The sequence below is a fragment of the Takifugu rubripes genome, chromosome 7 (assembly GCF_901000725.2).
Source record: "Takifugu rubripes chromosome 7, fTakRub1.2, whole genome shotgun sequence".
Lineage (NCBI taxonomy): Eukaryota > Metazoa > Chordata > Actinopteri > Tetraodontiformes > Tetraodontidae > Takifugu > Takifugu rubripes.
The window spans coordinates 9,676,896-9,699,342 of NC_042291.1; the positions used below are offsets into that span (position 1 = coordinate 9,676,896).

The window sequence follows — 22,447 nt, forward strand, 5'->3', positions numbered from 1 at the left end:
CAAACAGTATTGCAATACCCACATTAGCACAAAAACAAATTAATGACCTCAAAATGTACTCAGAGGGACATGAAATTCCACTTGGCTGTTGAGTTGCTCGGATGGCTGATTCTGTGGTTGGCTGGGAGAACGATGGCCGACCAGCAAGCATCCAAATTAGATACTGGCATGGTGGCACGTATTGCATAGTGGGAGTGCTGCCTTGGCTAGCTCTCAGCTCAGCACGCATAATACAACAGCAGGGGGACAACAGAGCCACGTTCTGATTAAACTGCAGATAATAGTGAGATGAGAGAGGAAGCCCGCAGATTAAAATGCATTTCATCTCTATGTTTGTTTTTATTTACTGCTGATTTGTCCTCAGTCTGCCATCATACTCAGGCATCCATCAGCCTGCATGGACAGACTACTTAAAAGACCTTGGATCATAATTCAGTTGCTATGCAAAAAATGCACATCCAATCTTTGTGAAGTGAAAAGGTCAGAAACATTCATCCATTCACATCTGCCAGCATCTGCCAACTTTAACAATAAGCTGAAAATAAAAGAAAAGGGGAGGAGGCGAGAATGAAGAGGTGGCCTTCGTATTCCTCTCTATCTTTGATCAGCATACCATGAGGAGGTGAGGCTGGACGGATAACTGGTCCACAGCGTCTGAAGAACGTAGCTTCACATTCCAAAGTGCTTGTTGCCTTCTTCTCTCCAAGTGTTTCAGCCCAGAGCAGCTGTGAAAACGCATCATGACTTATGTTATGTTCCAATAAAATCCCAGATCAAGTCTATTCACAAATAATTTCTGATGATTTCAATCAGTGTGCTACAGTACTGATCTTACTGTGATCCAATGCTTTGCTCATCTACGCTCTACCACAACAGTATTTGAAAAAAGCAACCTTTACCGGCCAAAGTCTCAGCTGCAGTTTAGCTAGATTCACTGACCTGAACCCAAAAGTATTATAAAACATGCCTACGCAGTGCAGTGCACAGGTGCTGTGGAAGGTGACTTAACTGTGCAGAATACATTTAAGGTAAATTCTGAAGCTGCTGCAGACTCATCTCAAATAGCAAATCAAAACAAACAATTAAGTAAATAACAAGCAATCAAATTATGTCACCACTAAAGCAACCGCATAGATTATGTAGACTATATTAATATTCATATGTGAAATAACAACGCTTGCCATGAGAGCCTGGGACAAATATGTGTTAAAGAGTTCTTTACTGTATTCAAAACACAACACGTGGACTTGAATTGCACTCTCTAAATCGAAGATTGAGGAACTACTTCCGATATTAATTTTCAATATGGCGTGTCGTGATTAAGTAGACAAACAAGTGGCATCTGCGCGGAAAACGCTCCAATCTTTTCCCTTTGGATGTGAATGGGTCTAGGACAGGCCACGCCCACCGGGGCGGTGACGCGCACCAATGGGGACGCAGCTTGCGCCGCGGAAGGACGTGACGTCATCAGCAGCAGTCGCCCCGGCCGCCGCGCTGCTCCGCTCCGGTTGCAGTCGATCTAGCGGCTCTTGTTTTTGTTGGTGTGAAAACCTGCGCCCGAACACTTTCGCACCACCGGGGGAATTTACGGGATTGTGCCGTCCCGCTTCCTGAGAAGAGCGGAGAAACACTTGAGGCGAGCGGGGAGATCTGAGTTTAGGTGGTTTGCGGAGGGTCTGTCTGCTGTCTTCTTTTTTTAAACCATGATTTAAGCTACTTTGATTGCGACCTCTTAGCTAACAGGCTAACCGGGGATGTTTTCGTAAACGAGCCACTCCGGTAGCTTTCAGGCTAGCTGGATCCGTCCACAAAATCCGTGTATAGGTGTGCAAAAGCGTAAAACTGATTGTTTGAAATAATCGTCTTGGTGTCTCAAGCTGAATATGTTAATAATTTGGGATCCGGTACCTGTCTCGCTGCACATTTCTAGTATGGGCAGTAGTTAAGTCCAGGCAACAAGTCTGCTTTAACTTTAACATGCGCAATGTAGTTTGTTTCTATGCTTGACTATGGAGATTGAAACAATCTGATCATGGCTGGCTTACGATGGACATTCTTTTGTAAAAAATGAGGGATTTAGGCAAAGCGAATTCGGGATCATACAAAGGCGAGTTGGGGGCTACTTGAACGTTAGATCCCTGGTTTTTGTAATCGAATCGCTCTGAGGAAAACTTTAAAAAAAAAAATATATATATATATATATCTTGCTTCATACGAGAGGGGACGAGGTGGTTGTACATTATAAATAGCCCACATGCTTTGGATCAGTTCCCAAACTTGGAAAAGGCAACTGAAGCAGGAGGTGGGAGACGTGAGCGCACAGCCCTTGCAGCCCGGGGGAAGATGGCGGAGTCTTCCAGCAGGAGGTGGTGAGACCAAAACTTGGGCACTCCTCGGATTTATCGCCCAGCGTCTGAGCCCAGATCGAAGGACACATGCAGGCCAAAAAACGGTACTTAACGCTGTTCTCCGCCGGTGCGTGTTTCATCTTGCTGTTTTGCTTCGGTGGGATTCAGGTCCCGCTATCTAGACGGGGTCCCGGGCGGCGTGATGATCGCAGCCTCGCCGGCTATCGACCCGGGGCGCGGTGGCGCCGCCTCCCCGGGTCTCTCCCACCTTTTAGCCCCTTGGAAGAAGATCAGAACGTCGATTCTGATGAGCACATATCCCTTAAGCAGAAGAGAGACGTTAGTTCTGGGATCTACACTGGAAAACGCTGCAGAATGGAATCCTGCTTTGATTTCACCCTGTGCGAGAGGAATGGATTTAAAGTTTTTGTTTACCCACAGCAGAAAGGGGAGAAAATGTCCGAGAGTTATCAGAACATTCTATCCTCCATTGAAGGATCCCGGTTTTACACATCAGATCCCGAGCAAGCATGCCTTTTCGTCCTGAGTTTGGACACTCTGGACAGGGACCAGCTTTCTCCACAGTATGTACACAACTTGAAAGGGAGAATCCAGAGCCTTCCTCTGTGGAACGAAGGAAAAAATCACATCATCTTTAATTTGTACTCCGGCACATGGCCGAACTACACAGAAGACCTCGGCTTTGACATTGGTTACGCGATGTTGGCCAAGGCCAGCATCAGCACGGAGAACTTCAGGCCTAACTTTGACGTTTCCATCCCTCTTTTCTCCAAAGATCACCCTAGGACAGGGGGGGAGAGGGGCTATCTGAGACATAACAGCATTCCCCCTTTTAGGAAATACATGTTAGTTTTCAAAGGGAAGCGGTACCTAACTGGAATAGGTTCGGACACTAGAAACGCTTTATATCACGTCCACAACTCCGAGGATGTGGTGCTGTTGACCACCTGCAAGCACGGGAAGGACTGGCAGAAGCACAAAGACGCACGCTGTGACAGAGACAACATGGAGTATGACAAGTAAGTCCTACTGGTTGTATTTTATACCAAGAAAGTCTTTTTCTCCAAACCCTCCGGAATAAAATGACATGATGTCTATCAGTGAGGAACCGTAGGAAATTACACTTGAGCGAACCAATAACTTTGTCTTCATGTAGGAGGTGAAGGTTATCGCTTCCTCTGTGGTCTTCGACTAGTCCAACAGTCACACGCTATTTTCTTCGCATATATCTCCCCGAATTGTGCAGTGGGATTCACTTTATGTCCGCCAGACTCTGCTGTGTTGTTACTGGTGACTGTATGGTGCTGCGTTTTGGACTGCAGCTCGTTGCAGTGGATTAGCCCGCACAAAGCGCTGGTGCCAGCAAGGGGAAGCCACCCGAGCCCCTGTTTGCTCAGTCATTTCCCAGACAAACCCAAATGCATCAAACTGGAACCCCCCTGCCGGGCCCAATCTGTGTCCTGTATGACCCCATAGCATTTGGGGGCCTCCTGTGATGGACCACCAATATTTACCTTGTTGTTTCCAGTTGTCTGGTCTGAATTAATAGATTCTAATCACGCTTACAAGCACAAATCTGCAATAAAGGTGCACGTCGCTCAAATATCCAACTCTTGTGAGTTAGTATACAGAGGAATAAATAGTCCTTCTGCACTTTGTAAATGATCAAACGGTGTCATATTACGTGTTGACAGCATTCGGTATTTTTGTTTTTCTACATTGTCAGGAGCCAACGTGTCTCTTGGAACCTTGTTTGATCCAATCTCACGTCTCCACTCTGAATAAATGTGTGTGGAATTTCACTTTGTTTGCTCTGACTGCACTACATACTTTTTAGTAATTAGTGTTTGCTTCCCTCTGTTTGATTAAGATTAAGATGTACTTTATTCATCCGCGTAGGGAAAATGAATGGTAGTAGCAACCTATACAAAGTATAGAAACAGAATAAATAAAGACAGATAAGATTAGAACGTTATAAGCATATACACAGCATATATATAGCAGGTTATCGCAGCGACACGCGGCGCTATTGTGATGCAGCACAGGCGCACATACGAGGTCGCACATGACTGATGGTGGAAATTGTAGCAGCGATTGTGATTTTTGGCTACACCCACACTGATGTGTTTTAGTTGCAAAGCCAATAACGTCTGTGGCCTTTCTGCCTGATGTCCAACTTAGCCATTAAAAACCAGAAAAAATGAAACATTTCAAATGCGGCCCTTTGATGAAGGTACCTGGCGTAAAGTGCACTCCAGCCAGACGGTTGTGCCTATCGTGAAAGCACCATTAGTATATAAATGTGGACAATGCCGTACTAATCCTGCAGTGATACTGAAATGCCCCTACAAGTATATTAATATGTAAAGGTATTAGTGTCCCTGTTGCCTAAGCTGTAGAGGGCTGGAGATGCCCAGTTGCTATTTAATAATGCAGGGGTTCATTTTTCATCAACTTTCCACCAGAATTCCACTGCTTTTAATGCAGAACTGTGCAATTTATCATTGCGTTGGACACCCTGGATCAGACAGTGCAGTCTGTGGTCTAACTGGGTGGAAGTAATAGTTTCTGTGTCGGGCTGTGGTCCTTTGTGGAACAAATCCCCCTTATCCTCTCCCACTGTCAACTAGGAAGTTATGGTGGGGTTAATGTTGCAACCCATTACAGTTACCATGTAAATGTCACATTAATTTATGACATAAGTCAGTCATTTTTTCGGCTTTAAATGCACATGAGAGATTGATACATTTTGGCGTTCAATATAAATAAATGATGGTGATTCTTACTAAACCTGCAAATTCTTTACATAACTTATGTGCCTGCAGTTGATTGGAGGGGTGTTTCCCCATTATTCTTGTGTCTTTCTAGCTTGTACATGTGTCATAAATCTGATCTGATTAGCCTTTTTTGCACAAACAGGAAATTTCAGGTTGTTTCATACTTGCATTCTGCAGCTTGGCTACATTTTACACCTTTTCCTGCCATGATCTGACTGCTTCCAGCCATCGGGCTGTTGTTTGGTCGTTTCCACGCTCCATCTTTTCAGACATGTGCACTCAGCCACTGCACACAAGCTTGTAACGCTGCCAGAGAAGGAAGAACGGCTACCATGAGCGGCAGGTCGGATGCCGTTTCAACCTCAGACTGAAGGCCTTCTCACAGCTTGTTTCCAATTAAGACATTCTGTCAAGCGAGAAAGTACAAGAGGCAAAGAGTAAAAGATGAGGGGAGAGATTTGAGGAGAGGGAGACAAAAGGACGGTGTGTTGGTGGAAAAATAGGAAATGAAAGAAGGAGAAGAGTGTGCGTGAGCAACTGAGAGGAAAGGCAAGGAGTGGAAAAAGGAAAACCTTGTGCCTGTCCTCCAGCATGGAGAAGTAAGTCCAATAGCTGACTGGCTGCTGACACTGGTGCACAAAGTGTATTTATAGGCCTGCAAGATTTTAATCCTCAGTATTGGCCAAAGCCCCTGGCAGAGGGCTGGCAGCCATGTCTGCAGCAAACTATTAATCACTCTTGGGGGGGGGGGCAAGTTCTTGCACATTCTCTTTGTGTTCCTTTGGAGACAGTCGTGTCAGTTTCTGCATGTAATAATGATATCTGTGGCATTGAAAGATGTATTGATATTAACTGTGATAAACACGTACAGTCACTGTGCTGGTATGACATTAGTTCACACTGTTTGCGTAAAAATAAAATGGGAATCGTGTGTTTGGAAGGCTCCTTTTCTAAATCTCACCTCTTTTCTAAATCTCACCTCTGGCAACAAACTGTCAATGACTCTCCATGTTTGCAAGCGCCAGAGGAAACGTCAAGTGGTGGTAGAGGCTGGTAGACCGCAAAACCACTCTTCATCAGCACGGGCCTTCAAGAGACTCTTACACCACCGTGCAATCATTTTCGGTGGTCGGGGTTTCTGAGTGCTTTCCCTGGCGTGTTTTTCTTGGTCAGTTGGTACATGAATGAGCGCAGTGTGTGTGGAGTGGGTGTGCAACTGTGGTTTGTGTTTAAGCACGTCGTTGGATTACTGGTTTCTCAGTTCATACTTGACCTCTTAACATTGTATCGATGTGTTATAAATCATTTATTTTTAGCAGTTTCTGTAAAGTAGTTCCCAATTTGCTTGAAGTCCTTTTTTAGCTGGTGTTTTTATTACAGTAATGCAGACTCTGCACCGGTCCGTTGTGGTGAAGAGAATCTCGATTTACCGGTCGATCTTCGTTCCTACCCTCACCTATGGTCATGAGCTTTGGGTAATGACCGAAAGAACAAGATCACGGGTACAAGCGGCTGAAATGAGCTTCCTCCGTAGGGTGGCTGGGCTCTCCCTTAGAGATAGGGTGAGAAGCTCTGCCATCCGGGAGGAGCTCGGAGTAGAGTCGCTGCTCCTCCGCATTGAGAGGAGCCAGATGGGGTGGCTTGGGCATCTAGTCAGGATGCCCCCTGGACGCCTCCCTGGTGAGGTGTTCAGGGCATGTCCCTCCGGTAGGAGACCCCCGGGGAGACCCAGGACACGTTGGAGAGACTATGTCTCTCGGCTGGCCTGGGAACGCCTGGGGATCCCTCCGGATGAGCTGGAGGAGGTAGCTGGGGAGAGGGAAGTCTGGGCTTCTCTCCTTAGGCTGCTGCCCCCGCGACCCGACCCCGGTTAAGCGGTAGAGAATGGATGGATGGATGGATGTTTTTATTATTCAGACATTGTCTACTGTAGTCCTAAGTCTCCACCAGAGACAACCTTGACATGTGACACGTGAATGATGTGATATTTAAAGGGAAGCTTGTGTGCATCTTGTGACTCCAGTTCCCCTGAGCTACTGTGCACCTGAGGGATGCAGCCTTCATGTACTAGTTTTAGTGATTGTAGCTCATTTCTGAGAGGGAAACAGTTGGGGGAAAATCACCTGAAAGAAGTGAATTACGCCATATAGATGGGCCTGATGTATATCTAATGTATGTTTGACACTTTTAGTTTGGGATTGTAGCCAAGTATTCCTCGGTGTGTGCTTGAGCGGCTGCAGCATATCCATTCTCTCCCCGTTTCACATTCAAATGAAAATGTTCTCTGTCTACTGGAATGGGGTTAGGTACTCAATCTTTGGAAGCTCGCTGTTGAGGACAGAAGGCCGTGCCATTTGTTTAGCAATTCCTCCACTCGTGCACTCTCTGGCCTGTTCTGGCAGAATGATGTATGTCCTGGTCTTAGTTGCCACGTGCAGGTGATGTCTATTAGAGTGGTGGGTGAGCAGAATAAGGGAAGTTGTGTTGATGTTCCAGGCACATAGTGTGGCCTATTCCCAGAATCGCCATTTTAAAATGCAATCTGCATCTTCCACACCCAAACGTTGGTGGAAGATGTACTCATATGCTTTCTATACATTTTCTGCAACATTGCTGTAACCAGGAGGAAAAGGGACTAGAACCCGGGTTCTAGAACCCGGAGGAGGTGCAGCAGTCGTACCAGAAACTGTTGGTGCATCACTCAACAAGTCGATGTTATCGTGTCCCAGGAGGTCATGATAAGTTGCTTGTCAGACATGAGGGCAGTTTTTCCAATTCTCCCGCTTGTACAATAAAATATGTTGCAACGCTACACGCAGAATTAAGTAGTTCCATAAAACCAAGGCCAGCCAAATCCTACGGGGTTTTTAATCCTGCAGTCGGCTCGGAGAGTGAACCTGCCAAACGTCAGACACTAAATCACAGCGGCTGTTGACTCGATGCCAGAAAATATGGTTTTAATATTTCCTTTTATTATTGTTGCAGTGCAGGAGAGGAACAGCGGTCCACTTATGTGTGTGGAGCCGCAGACTAGGGGATGATTTGTGTTTCCTGAAATTGAATTCCTGAGTCACAGTGAGGCCTTGTTCCTCCTCAGAAGAACTTTGGCAACGTGTCTGCATCACCATGTCCAACTGCCGGTTTAAAGTAACCTCACTTGGCAAAGGAAACTATTACCAGCCATGATGTTGGAGGACTTAGCAGTGTAGCGACTTGAATGATCAGATAAACTGTCTCTGTCCTACAGATGGCTCTGTGAGTCGTGGGGGGGCTATCATTTTTACAAAAACTCTTAATTGTTGGATGTTGTACCTTTAATTCGTTCTTGAAATGATAGCCTGTTTCAAATTAGTGATGACTGAATTAACGATAATAATTGTTATTTTTATAAACACAGCTTAGCTAAGTATTCTACAAACATGATATACGAACTTCTGTCATGTGAAGTAATGTATGCGACGCCCATATGTGAGGTCACAACCAGAAGGCAGGAGAGGAAGTTCATCTCGGCTTTACCAAGGGTCAAAAAGTAATTACCAGCCTGCAGCAGGAAGCTGTGCAGGGTGCAGGAGTCATTCACAGATGGTAGACCTTTGTTCTGGACCAGTTTCCCTGAAGGTTTAGCTGTCCCGGAGGTACCGGTGTGGTTAAGCACTGAGATCAATGTTAACTGTGTGATGTCATGAAGCTAAATCATTGCATGGACAACCTCATTTAAATGCTTTACTTGCCCTGCTGTACATCATTTGCCTGTTTTTTCTTGATTTAAGCCTTGTGACGGAGTCATCATATTCTGTCATTTATTCAAACGTGCTCAGTTTGCTGCCACGCAGGTCTGCTCGCTTTTACCATTTTGTGTGTGATCTGGGATGAACCGCAGGATTTCCTTTTTTCCATAATCATTAGTAATACCACCAGTCTGTAATCTCTCATTCTGTCACCGTGGCAATGGGGCTTCTCTCGCTCGTCTGTGGTCCCGTAATTGCGAGGTAATCATCTTTTCCTACTTGAGAGCTAAATGACTGTGTTTACTCTATGTTCTTGCTTCTTGGCAGCTCTACTTGGCAAGACATTTATTTGGTCTCTGTCAGCACCAGAATGAAGCAGATCCTCCCATTACTTCACATGAGCTTTGCACTTACCATTTCTTTTTTCCCAGTGCCCCTTAGACAGGTTAACATCAGCTATTTATAGTTTATTATCATTGCAGGAATTCACTTTGTCATCAATCACATTACAAATTATATTAAATTTTATTTTTTAGGTGTTTTAAGTTTCCTTAAGGTTCCACATTAATTGGTTTAAATCAGTGAAATTAAATTAGTAAATCAGTGTTATTGTGAAGCAGCCAAAGAAGAAGCAGAATAACATTGATTTAACATCAGAAACAATGTCTGAATAAAATTATACAGAGGAAAATTACTGTTGAATGTTTTACTGTTTCATTAAATCCCTGTCCATTTTCATTGTGGAGGCGATCTATAAAGATATATCTCTAAAGGATTAAATCCAATAAAGGAAAGCCAGTTCTGTCCAACTCCTGAATATTCAGTATTTACGTAACCCCCCGGCAGTATTTTCAATCATGTGTTCTGAGCCAAAAACACAGACTCATCTTTGTCTCGCAAATAATAATGGTGATTATGGTTGTGGTCTCGTCCTTTCTCTTTTTCCTCCTCATCTTTACCTGTAAGTGGCAGAACAACATTTTTGGTGTTGTTCTATGAAAGAACATGGGGCTTGCGTGCAGATGCAGCTGTGCGGTTCGTTACACGCATCGCCTTTTATGTTGTACAAAACCACATCCACACTTGACCACAGAACGATTCAAAATGCAAGTTTCAGGCCAGGCACGTCCTTGATTCAGGGGTTTATATAAATCCTCCCCATGCTGTGATGGATTGGATCAAATCTGATTTAGCATATTGGTCCACTTGATCACGCACTGATGGCAAATTTATTCCATAGCATAACTTACTGAACGAAGGCATTTTAGTCGTTGCCAAGAATATGTGCTTGAGCTTTTCATCCTCTGTTCCCATCCATTCATCTGTCTCCTCACATTCTTCTGTCTCGTCCTCCATCCACCCTGCTTGGCCCGGGAACAGAGGCATTCCTGAAGCGGACTTATCTCTGGTGCAGTACAGTCTGCAACAGTAGCACCGAGCTGACTCGAGTCTCAACAAAATCCAGTGCCTGTTTGACTCTGAGACCCGTCAGCTCCGCCTGCACCACTGTGTTCTGGCCGGGACACTTCCTGGCCATTATAAGACACACAATCAAATACACGGTATCTGATGGGACATCTTTCACTTTCTAGACCTTCCAACCCTTCCAGTAACAACCTGAGACTGTTTTTAATCGGATGCTGGTGTTTTCATCTCATCCACCTAAAAACTTCCTCCAACCTCCCTAAAGACTGACCAAAACAGAAACTTTTAATTGTTTATGAATCCCCAGATACTGATTAGCTGTGCACTTTGATCAGGCTAATAGAAACCAGCAACAGGGCATGTTTGACCTGAGTTTCCTGTAAATATAAATACTGTGGAGATAACAGTGCACGTCTGCTACCACTGCACATTTACTCTTTAGAGAAATGTGTCATAAGTTGGCACTCGGCTGCTGTTTAGGTGAACACAACTGAAATGCCTCGTACAACGTGGACACAACCAGACAAGAACAAAGAGGGAGAAGACATCTGTGAAAACCTGCAATTTCTCCACAGTTGTTGGTAGTAGTCCCGGGGAAAAAAAAACAAACCCCAAGTCGCTTAATTTGAAGTTGCTGTTTTTGTGTGTGTATCAAAGCGTTGCCGTCTTCGGCACACTTGTCAGCCTCCTGGAGATAATCAAAGCAAAGCTGCTCTGCAAATGGTCTGGCAGTGTCTCTAAAAAAAGGACGTTTCTCTGAAATGCAAGACCGAAAAGTGGATTTCCGCATCTGTGTGTGACATTTTTTGTGCAGCTTAGATACCCTGTTTAAATGTCGACTCCCCCCCCCCCCCCCCCCCTTAACTTTTTCCACCCGACACCGTCTTTGACTCGTTGCCATTGAGAGTGAAATTCCGCCAGCTAAGAGACGTAGTCCTGGCAACAGCCGATTGCTTGGCTCAATTGTGACAGAAAAGGAGGCATAAAATAAGATATGGATTGTGAAAGGGGTGACAGAGTATGATGGTTCCAGAGCTGTCATCACACCCCCCCTTCCCCTTCTCTGAAGCCTGTGTAAGGGAACACATACACTCATAGTGAAAATTCCACAAACTGTGATTCAGTCTGCTCCGCCACAAAGCCGTCACGTGTGTTACGACATCCACGCTGTTAACGCCACTAATAATAGACAATTAGTGTTTTCAAAAATGGCAGCACAGCCCAAGACTGCGAAAGGATCGGCTGTCAGTGGGAGGTTGAGCAAATCCACATGAGCACTCGGATTAATCAAAAAGCAGCTGAAGTGCCTCTTTTTGCCTTCACAGTCACAACATCATGGATTTACATGGATTTCTTCTAAATCCTGATTGTTCTGATTTTCTCTGTGATAGACCAATCTGTGGCTGTTTTATCATTTTGTCTGTGCTCTATTTGCACTTTTCTTTCCTCCATTGTCACAGTGTCCCGTATTTCAACCATATTAATGAGCGGCATGCAATTCTGGGCTTCGTAATTCTCCTAAATGCATGATCTGGCTGTGACTGTTCCTTTGTTAGACATCTGGCTCCATTTCCTGAGAGATATATGTCAAAAGGATGGATTGAATAGCTTTTGTTTAAAAATAATGACAGAAGATTGTCTCTTACATGTCATTTTTCTATAGTTTTAGGATTTTGCAGTCGAGTTAAAATTATTTTTGCAAGATAAACTGCCCCTTTCAGGAGTATTAATGATTATTGGGATTTCTTTAAGCAAAATTAAATGATAAGGGTTAATTTATTTACTCCAAAATCTTATCACGCACAGGGTTGTTGCACACAAGAAGACTGGAATTGGCTGTGACAAACAAATTTTGAACTCTCACGCTTTCCATCGTTACCGACATGCAGTGGCATACTGTTCTGCCGCTCCGCCCCGCAGGCCGCCATCTGGAAGAATAGAAAAGAATGGAGGTATGCGGGGAGAGGAACATCTGGTCTTTTTGGTGCTCGTGGTGGCAGGAAATGTAGAAGATGGGGAATTTATCACCAGCTAGGGCCAGATATAACCCTATACTTTTGTGAATATAGGCTTGGAAAAGATCACTTACTGCCTGCTCGCGTGCAGGATTACTTGTTCACCATGTTTAAAAATAGTCCCTCATATCTGACAGTCAGAACAGTGAATCGAGTGGTTTTGTAATGGATGCACAAATCAGATCATCTCTGATATCGCATAGTCTCTCTATAATTTGCAGTCGTGCACTGATTTAAGCTTTACGTTAATGGATTTTTATGTACATTGTTGTGGATATAAAGCAGAATTGCATTAATGCTGTTTTTTTCTTTTTTTTGCTCTTAATCTTTTACAATTGTTGTTTTAAATCTGAAGGAAGGAGTTTATGGCCAGGAAAAGGAAAATCACAAAAGGAAATCTGAGAACAACCATGGCCTTTGACAGAATTTGTCAGAGAACAACCCAAAACCATAAATTCAATACCAGGCATTAAAATATTAAATGTCATTCTTGCATATCATGTGTTTCTCTGCCACAAAGCCTTGGTTTGCATGGCATTTATATGCCGGCAGCGGTTCTGAAACCTGGAAATAGGTGGATAGCATTTTCAGCCTTTTGCATTAAATTTCACCCCTTACTCATATCTGAAATGATCATCCTGACTTTGCAGGAGCTGTGGGTGTGTATGAGCGCGTGCAAAGATACATGTCCGCATTCATGTGCACGCTGAAGCTTTGGAGCTGCCTGATAACTGTCACGCAACAGCCAAAAAATGCAAATCCCTGAGAATAAGGAGTGATATGTTTAGACTTCTCTTTCAGCTGGATGGATGACGCTATCAGCGAGTCTGGTTGTGTGAAGTAAAAGGCGATAGCCAGGCTGTTGTGCGTTTACCCCACCACCAACCCCCAGCGCTTCCTCTGAGAATCCGTAGTTGCTTTAACGTTTTCTGATGTGCTCTTCACACGTGATGTGATGTGGAGAAACTGACACTTGTGCTGCCTGAGTGAACGCCGGAGCACAGAGCGTGCATGTCGTTACGGAGATCACTCCTCCACATTTCTGCTGTCGGATTCTCTTAATGAAAGGTGTGAAAGATGCTTTATGGCTGTGCATACATGGCAGTACGGCACTAATCGGACACCTCTGGATATACGTTCTCCCCTTTAGCATACGTACGTCACGTTTGTTGTTTATAGGGAGGAGTAAATAAAATGGCCTGGGTAATATAGTATTCTTGGTGACAGGATATCACATCTATATCGATCTGTCCCGCCTCCAGCCTGACATGTACAATACATGACACAGGGCTGACTTGTGTCAGATTGTGCAGTGGATTAATAATGACTTTGGCTCTGCAGAAGCGGAGTTATTTCAGTACCAACGCAAAAGCACTCGGCTCCGCTGTTAGGGAGACATTCTGGAAATAATAAAATCTATGTATCTATATAGTTTTATTGGAACAGCAAAGGAAGAAAAAACGCATGGAAGTATTTGACACATACATAAATTACTCCCCTCGGATGAAAGTGGTCAAATGGTTGAGCACACATTAGCATTTGAGCATCATTTACTCTCTCATTTAATGGATCCCACTTCGGTGAATGAAAGCCCGACATCACAAAAATGTGCACTTGTTCGAACACTCTTCCAAGGCACACGTACAATATTGACTCTGAAGGAATTCCAAGCAGCTCCTTAATCCAAACAAGTGCTGACGGAGCCTTGGATTGAATGGAGAAAGTGAGGGAGAAAGGAGCGATGAGATGTGCAGGTGAGAGGGCACGGGGTTTAATGGGAGGAGGGAGAGAAGGCCATCACAGCTTTTCATTTTTCCCCCTCTAAAAGCTTTTTAATGAAAAGAAATATGTGCTTTCATGTGAACTCTACAAATGATTTTCCTGCAATTTGCATCAATCATTTGATACAACCTAAAGTGTACAAGTCCAACAATGAGGCTTTATTGTAGTTCTGGGCTTTAAATCTTGTTTATTGTCAATGTTTTTAGTCAATAGTGGTAATATTTTGTTCTGCCTTCCTGCAGGTATGACTACAGAGAGATGCTGTACAACTCCACCTTCTGTCTGGTACCCCGCGGAAGGCGCCTCGGCTCCTTTCGCTTCTTGGAGGCTTTGCAGGTCAGTGACATCAAGGTTTTGATTGGTGTCCCTGTAGTGCAGAAGTAGATTGATACGTAGAGGGTGAGCCGAGGTGAGTAGGGTAGGTCTGAGTAGGGTTTTTGGGGAGTGTCTCCTAACTTTCCTAGCAGCAGCTTTGGAATTGGAGGTGGAATGTAGACTGTCCTGACGGAATTGGGTTAAATTTGCATCAGGTGCAGATCTCCATACTCTTTGGTGGAAGATATTTCCAATTTCCACCTCAGCCCTATTTTTCTAGCATAATTTAAGGCCTTGTCAGCTAAATAAAGTGACCCAGCACATTGAATTGGTTCAAGATTTCTTAATTGCTTCAACAGTAGCTGCATGGAAAACACCATTAATCCATGAGTATGAATGGAAAAATAGATGTGCTGAAACACCCCCAGCAGCGGTCACGTCCCCCCACCAGTCATTTAGGTCTTGTGCAGCCAGCATTGATCCAGCTGCCTGAGTCTGAGCAGTGAATCCGTGCCATCTTTTGTCTAATCCACCTTGTCTCCTTTGCCAAAAGTATTTTGAGTAATCATCTCTATTAAGTGTAGATATTATTCACGGCCCAAAGTTTCAAAAGTATTTTGATACTGAATCAGAAATTGACATAAAGGTCAGTGGAGGAAAAAATATTGGTCAAGATCATTACATGGAACAAGTTAGATAGTCCTATTCCCAGGCTGCATGTGTATTCACATTAACACTGCGTATTTGTGGACGTGGTTGGTTTTGTTTTCAGGCTGCCTGTGTCCCGGTGATGCTGAGTAATGGCTGGGAGCTCCCCTTTTCAGAGATCATTGACTGGAATACTGCAGCTGTGATTGGGGATGAAAGGCTGCTATTACAGGTAGAAACTCCTCCGGCATTCATCTGTAATTTATCCTAAAATTGCTTCCGCACGTTGCAGGAATTTGATTCCCCCCCATTGTACATGTTATGTAAAGTCGACTGGACATTTTATCCAGTCTTGGTTAATTCCTTTATGCTAATGTCTGACTTCATCTCAGATCCCATCGACGGTGCGTTCCATCCACCAGGATCAGATTTTATCCCTGAGACAACAGACTCAGTTGTTATGGGAGGCTTATTTCAACTCTGTGGAGAAGATAGTACGAACCACACTGGAGGTACGTGCTCGTTAATGTTGATTCATGCAACACACAGACACATCCCGTCCTGCTCCATTTATTAGGACGGGGTAAAGGTTTTTGCTTTGCTCCGTCTGATCTTCTCTTGCCTTTTCAATTACTGAAGCACATATTAGCATTCTGTTGTAAAGGCCGAAACACGAGCATAAATATTCATTGGCTATTAGTTTATATTGTGTTTTCGGTGAATATAAAATCTAAAAAATAAAAGTTCTTGTCCATAGTTACAAGATAACATTGAGGGTTTTTATCTGGATCAATATGAAGAATATGTTTTAGGTTCTCTTAGGTAAAAAGAGGAAATTTAGATCCCAGTTAAACCAGTCTTTTAATGCAAACCATGACCAGCATGAAATATCTGTGAACTATCAAATGAACTTTCACATTTTTGTTATGTTGCTATTAGTTTAAAACAGTTGCTGTTTTGATGTAAAGATGCACCTTCAAAACATATCCAACAAGAAGTAAACAGTGTTTGCTCTGCTCTTCAGCTACCCCCTCGGCCCAGAGTGCTTAATAATTTATTAAAGCATCGCTGCCTAGTGGGAAAGTCTGTAGGTACACTTGGCTTCATGTGTGTGAGAATAACACACAAAATTGACCTTTAACATTAAAATAGAATCTAAATCCAGCTTATTTCAACTTTAAAAATGCATATTACAATTCTAAAAGCACATACTTTGTTGAGATTTAATATTAATTACAAATATTTTCACAACTGCTATTCTGTTTTTAATTTCCCCCATTTCAGACGATACCGAGGAGTTTTCTGATCAGCTCACTGACATCCCTCCATTTTAAGTAACGATATAGTTAGGGTTAACTACTGATTGCTACAAATGACATTACTGCTAAAAACTTTTTAATTCAGTATATCTGCTATATTGGGATTTGCAGAAACTAGAATAAACAAATTGAGTTTTCTTTTTGTAGATCATCCAGGACCGCGTACTGCATCACACCTCAAGGAGTAACCTTATGTGGAACAGTCTGCCTGGAGGCCTTTTCACTCTGCCTCAGTACTCCACATACCTCGGAGATTTCCCCTTCTACTACGCCAAGCTGGGTCAGTTAATAATTCATGAACAAGCTGACATACACATGGAACCATATTAAGGACACACCCCGAGCTTTGATTGACTGGTTTACAGTTCACGGCAGGAACAGCTGGTGTGCGGCAGCTGTTGAATCCTCGTCAACGTGTGTCAATGACCTCGCCACAACTGCTGCAGTATAAATCTATTTAATCATGATTTGTCGCATTAGCTCACCGTACAAGGCTGTTGACTTACAATGTTACCGCTCCGTGTATCTAATCAGATTTTATTTGGTTGACTGGCATCCGTTCGAAGTAAACCAGTTTTACGAATACCAAGGAAACGGCGCCGTACAAAATTCAGCATTGATCTCAGGAGAGATTTCGAGGATTTTTTCCAATTCTCATCTACCAGATTTGAATTCCTTCATATTTAACTTTGTTGTATGCTTGCCTTATTTTCAGGTATCAAGCCCTATCCCAAGTTTACAGCTATTATTCACGTAGTGACGCCACTGGTCTCCCTGTCCCAGCCAGTCATGAAGTTGCTTGTGGCCGTGGCCAAGTCCCAGTACTGTGCTCAGGTATTTCAGAGTCTCACACACTGCAGCGCATTAGATGATGGAATGCTAATTGGCCCCCACAACCAATCTCATGCCAAGTCACGCAACAGTTGAAAATGGAGCTCTCCGGCGGTTTTTTACTATTTAATTTTTTATTTTTTTTTAAATCTCACCTTTTTAATCTTTCATTTATCAAAACAGTGACAGTGTGGCTCCGCTCCTTTTTATGTGAGGAATCCAGTTCAGACACGCAGCACACTTTTGGAGATCCACCATCAGACTTGCTCGCAATTGTTGAAAATATTCCAGATGGTTTAAAGGAGAGATTGGCTGTGGGATGCTTTCACGCTGCCAAAAGCTCTCTCATCCAGTTGAAAGAGTTTTGTTGTTGATACTGTTACTCTCTGCTCGTGTATTCATTGAATTTTAAACTTAAGTCGGCATATTTTGACATGGCATGTCATGCACGTAGGGCATGCAGATAAAAGTAAAGGTTTAAAACGAATTACTTTCCCCTTTTTATCAGGTTATAGTTCTGTGGAACTGTGACAAGCCTCTCCCTGCTAAGCACCGCTGGCCTCCCACCTTAGTTCCTGTTACTGTTATAGAAGGTGAAAATAAGGTAAATTAATGTACAGTTGTTATGACTCTTGTAATTGTGTCCTTCAGCCACATTTGCTGGCTACAGAATCTGGAATTCTTTTTTTAAACAAAGGTATCTATTTCCACCAGGTAATAAGCAGCCGTTTTTTGCCCTACGACACCATCCCCACTGATGCTGTACTCAGCCTTGACGAGGACACAGTGCTCTCGTCTACAGAGGTCAGATAACTAGAAATCCAGGAAAACTATCAAGAGGTTATGTGCTTCAGAAGGATTTTATTATTATTACACGGTAATTAACATGTTGCCTGTCCTCGGTCCAGGTGGACTTTGCCTTCACTGTGTGGCAGAGTTTTCCAGACCGCATTGTTGGTTATCCGGCCCGCAGCCATTTCTGGGACAGCAGTAAGGAGCGGTGGGGCTACACTTCCAAATGGACCAACGACTACTCCATGGTGCTGACGGGGGCGGCCATCTATCACAAGTAAGGAGCCACCGCTTTTCTAATGTGGCGTTTATCTGTTTTTGCTTAAGATCAACACCAACTCAACTCTGGCCCTCTCTTGCAGATATTACCACTACCTGTACACCTCCTACCTTCCAGCCAGTCTGACGTCTATGGTTGATCAGATGTCAAACTGCGAGGACATTCTAATGAATTTCCTGGTGTCGTCTGTTGCTAAGCTACCACCCATAAAGGTCACTCAGAAGAAACAATACAAAGAGGCAATGATGGGACAGGTAAAGCCATTTGTAATGGTGCATTTATTTTCCTCTATTATGGCTGTCGGCGGCGCAGGAGGCCTTAAAGGTCAGCGTCATATTGAATTCATAATTAATATTGTTGTGACTTTCTTTCTTTCTCTCTCTGCATCCAACCCCACGCCTCCCCACCCTCAGAGCTCCCGAGCGTCTCGCTGGGCCGACCCGGACCACTTTGCCCAGCGTCAGACCTGCATGAACAAGTTTGCCAGCTGGTTTGGCAGCATGCCCCTGGTCCACTCACAGATGAGGCTGGACCCGGTCCTTTTCAAAGACCAGGTGTCCATACTGAGGAAGAAGTACAGGGACATAGAGAGGCTATAACCATCCAGAGCCTCCCTGCTCAGTGGACACGTGGGAGATAGAGCGGGGGGGCGGAGATGAAGAGAAATTCTGGGCCTTTCCGTGGATGGAACAGGATGTGCTCAGAGGATTCCACATGGAGGAGAGAGGAAGGAACCAGCTACAGACAGTCATTGTTCTCCTCTCCATTGTGCCCTACACTGTGTCTCCTTTCCACCCATTTTTTTAGGGTATATCTGAATTCACTGATCATATATTTAATGATTACCATCAAAGAAAGGACACCTGAAGACTCAAAACTATTTGACTTTGAAGTGAATCGAAGTCACTTCAGTGTCCCAAAGCATGCCCAAATCTGCCCCCACCCAAGACCTTCTGGCTCTGCACAGAAAGGTTAAGATGACAGAATATAATTGATATTTCTTAACACTATTTTGGGTTGCCTGCAGGTGCTTTTGATACATGGGATTGCCAGCACTACTCCTTCTTTGTAATGTCTTAATGAGATCAGGTGGCAGGGCAGGTGAGGAGAGGAGAGGCAGATACGTGCAGTGCCTCTAAAGAGGGGTGGGTTTTATGGGTGCAAGAAAAGGACAGCGAAGGAAGGCACCTTGATCATGCTGCTTTTCAGTGTGTGTTTTATAACTGACGGAACGACAGATCCTGACGCCGTATCAATTCCGCACCAAAGTGTATTAAGTACAGCAAACGGTACCAGCCTGAATGTTTCCTCCAATCTGAATCAACCATTCAAAGGTGATATAACTGCAGGATTCATTAGAAATGTCCAAGAGTATATTGTTGTTCTTTCTCATTCACAAATGTTCATATGCTGAGCTAGACCTGGTACTTCGATGTGTCTGGCCTCAACAATCACCAGTCGTCACAACTGAAACACAAACCACTGTTTTAAATCAGGATAATAATCATTCACGTGCATAATTGTCTTCGTGCCATAGATTTTATTTTGTCCAGTGACAGTTTTGGCCGGGAGGCCGGGCCCAGCAGCTTCCTGACGTTGGCCGACCGCTTTATTTGGGGACCAGTTAACGTGTAGAAGCGGTAACATAACAAGAATGCGGCGTTCTTTGGGATCGTTCATGCTACAAACTGTAACCAGGAGGTTCCTTATTATCTTAAATGTTTGAACTGTTCTTACATCAGTCTTATAATTCAACTACATTCGTCACCAACTGTCACTGGAACATTAGGCTACGGATATTGCATATCACCTGATCAGTTGCTTCCTCTATTATGCGCTGCTTGGTAGCCACACCTGTCCATTATGTTTGGAGTGGTACTTTTTTGCCAAAAAAAGACCTCCCTTTTTTCCCTCGCCCCCATTTTTATCTGAGGACTGCCATGCATGCCCAGGTACCTTTTCTTTGAAAGGAAAAATGCTCAATTGGGGGGTGGGGGGCGAAGGGCAGATGCTGTTTTATCGTACATTTCTTTTGACGAGCTGTAAGCTCTACGGCAAGAATGGCCTGACCCAACTGTCTGCAGTCATTTCAAATTACAAAACTGAACATAGTGCAATATTTAAAAAGATATTCTCTCAATTGTTTTCTTCCCCGCGTCATCGTTGGCAGGGCATTATCTGTTAATGTGCCTTCAGGAGGAATACCTTTCGTTCCCCAGGCTGCTTTGTGTCAGAATAGCTCCTGTTTTCATTTCATTTTGGGTTATTTGAGATCATTATCCAGTAACCATTATGTTTCCTCCCTCTTTTGTGTGTTTTTTTTTTGGTTTCTTTCATTTTTAAACACTGGAAAGTCACTTATCACTAAACATGTTAACATTCCTGCCTTTTTTGTTGTAGGAAATGTTTTTATTTGAACTGACTTCGATATGTACGATGTGGCCGTCTTCCCGGTTGACCACAAGTAAAGTAATCTATGTAACACTTGTGATTGATCCATACACAGTATTTATCAGACTGAATCTCAGCCTGTTTCCTCTTTTTTCCTCTCTCCTGTAAATGCAGACCTGATTTTATAGAGATTAAAATTGAAAGATAAAGGAAAGATGATTTTGTTAAAGAATTTTCTAAAAGTGGAGAAAATAAAGGTTTTATATAATGTACTTGTCTGCGTTTTTATGTCTTCATCCCTCACCTAAAGAGGCCAACATATTGTGAGGTGGGGGGAAAAAAATGCATCGAGAATAATTAAAAACCCGACTGAGGAGCAGCCAAACTAAACATTACCTTTTCGGTTTCCTCCCTTTGCGACTGCGAAGCTCATCCTGTGCCAAGAAACCGCCACGTTTACATAAAACTGTGTCAGGATGATTGGTTTAGACACGCTGCATAAATAACAGCATCTATCCAGGATGATCCTGGGTGCATGAGAGCTGCCAACTCAGCTGCAGCAACAGCCACAGCACAGATTGCCCCCCCACCCCCCGACAAACGACAAACTAAGCTAAACCCTTAAAGCAAGGATGGAAAAAAGCTACACCGGTGCTTGTGCTGAATAAATTAGTCGACGCAGCAAAAGGCGATCAACTTTCAGACGCTGGTGCCTAAAACGGCATCCACTGTCAGATCTGTGGAACAAAATGATGACTGACACCTTAAAACAGTCTGGCTTTTTTACTAAATGTAAATAAGTTTTTGTTTTGACATAAATTCCAGGCCTGTTCATTGTCACGAACCTGCTTGCTCGATTTGATGGCGGATGAAGCCGAAGATTAAAGGACATCCAACACATTGATGCCTTAAAAAAAGAGCTGAGGTGTCACGAGGATCGAGGTGCATAAAGCAATAAATAATAAAGCGGGTCACGCAAAGCAGTAAATAATGCATTAAAAGAGACATTTGCAGTAATAAAATGGGTTGCCATAGAGAACCTCAAAAAAATCATGTACAGTCAGTGGCTTTTCTGTCCTGATATTAAACATCACTCTGGTTCCTTTAAGGCTGATGTGTAATCATCTCATGATAACTGCAGATGGCAACTGGCTATATCTGGATCAAATATCAGATAAAACAGATGGGAGTCCAAAAATGTGTCATCACTCCAAGATGGCTCTCAAACATCGTCTCGCAAATGTGTCCCGTGCACAAGCCTGAACAGCAAAAAGCTCTTTAAAATATAGTTGTATGAATTCATTATTGCCTCAATTGCTGAATCATGTTCAGTAATTCAGTCTCGATGGATCATTTCTTAATCTTATAGTGATCTTGTGCGACGTAAATCGGTCAAAACAACAATGATCTGATTGCGTAATATAACAAAGTGACACGTGGAGCAGATGTTTAATGATCATATTCAAATGATCCATTGTACATTACTGTAATTACCCAATCTGGATGGTCACTAAAATGCACTTATAACTTCAATGTCTTAAAAAAAACAAAGTAGCTGGACTTAATTATTCAATGTGACCTTTGCCATTGAGCGGCCAGCCTGTTTACAGTGGCGTTCAGTTCCACCGCCTCCAAATCAGGAACATGCTCCACTGGCAGAGGTTCTCCTGTGACAGCTGCTGTGGCCTACGTGACAAATCCGCTTTACAATGTAGCGATTTTCCTATTTGATTGAGACGACTCAGCCTCTCTGTCGGCCACGCACTGACCCTTCT

General features: G+C 43.6%; 1 protein-coding gene across 1 annotated transcript; it reads left to right on the top strand.

Annotated features, from left to right (window-relative positions):
- The first annotated feature begins 1,454 nt into the window (after positions 1-1,454).
- On the top strand, positions 1,455-20,944 carry LOC101065654 (exostosin-1). Its single transcript, XM_003965962.3, has 11 exons — positions 1,455-3,388; positions 14,339-14,432; positions 15,184-15,291; positions 15,452-15,571; positions 16,526-16,658; positions 17,094-17,212; positions 17,718-17,813; positions 17,924-18,013; positions 18,118-18,278; positions 18,364-18,535; positions 18,695-20,944. The coding sequence occupies exons 1-11, from the start codon at positions 2,436-2,438 to the stop codon at positions 18,878-18,880; spliced, it is 2,232 nt and encodes a 743-aa protein (XP_003966011.1). The 5' UTR covers positions 1,455-2,435; the 3' UTR covers positions 18,881-20,944.
- The last annotated feature ends 1,503 nt before the right edge of the window (positions 20,945-22,447 follow it).

What these genes read in the sequence shown, in the direction of transcription:
- LOC101065654 (XM_003965962.3), top strand. Translation starts at nt 2,436, where the DNA reads ATGCAGGCCAAAAAACGGTACTTAACGCTGTTCTCCGCCGGTGCGTGT. An exon ending in TAGTACGAACCACACTGGAG is followed by an intron (nt 15,572 to 16,525) that starts GTACGTGCTCGT and finishes TTCTTTTTGTAG; the next exon opens with ATCATCCAGGACCGCGTACT. An exon ending in AAGAGGCAATGATGGGACAG is followed by an intron (nt 18,536 to 18,694) that starts GTAAAGCCATTT and finishes CCCCACCCTCAG; the next exon opens with AGCTCCCGAGCGTCTCGCTG.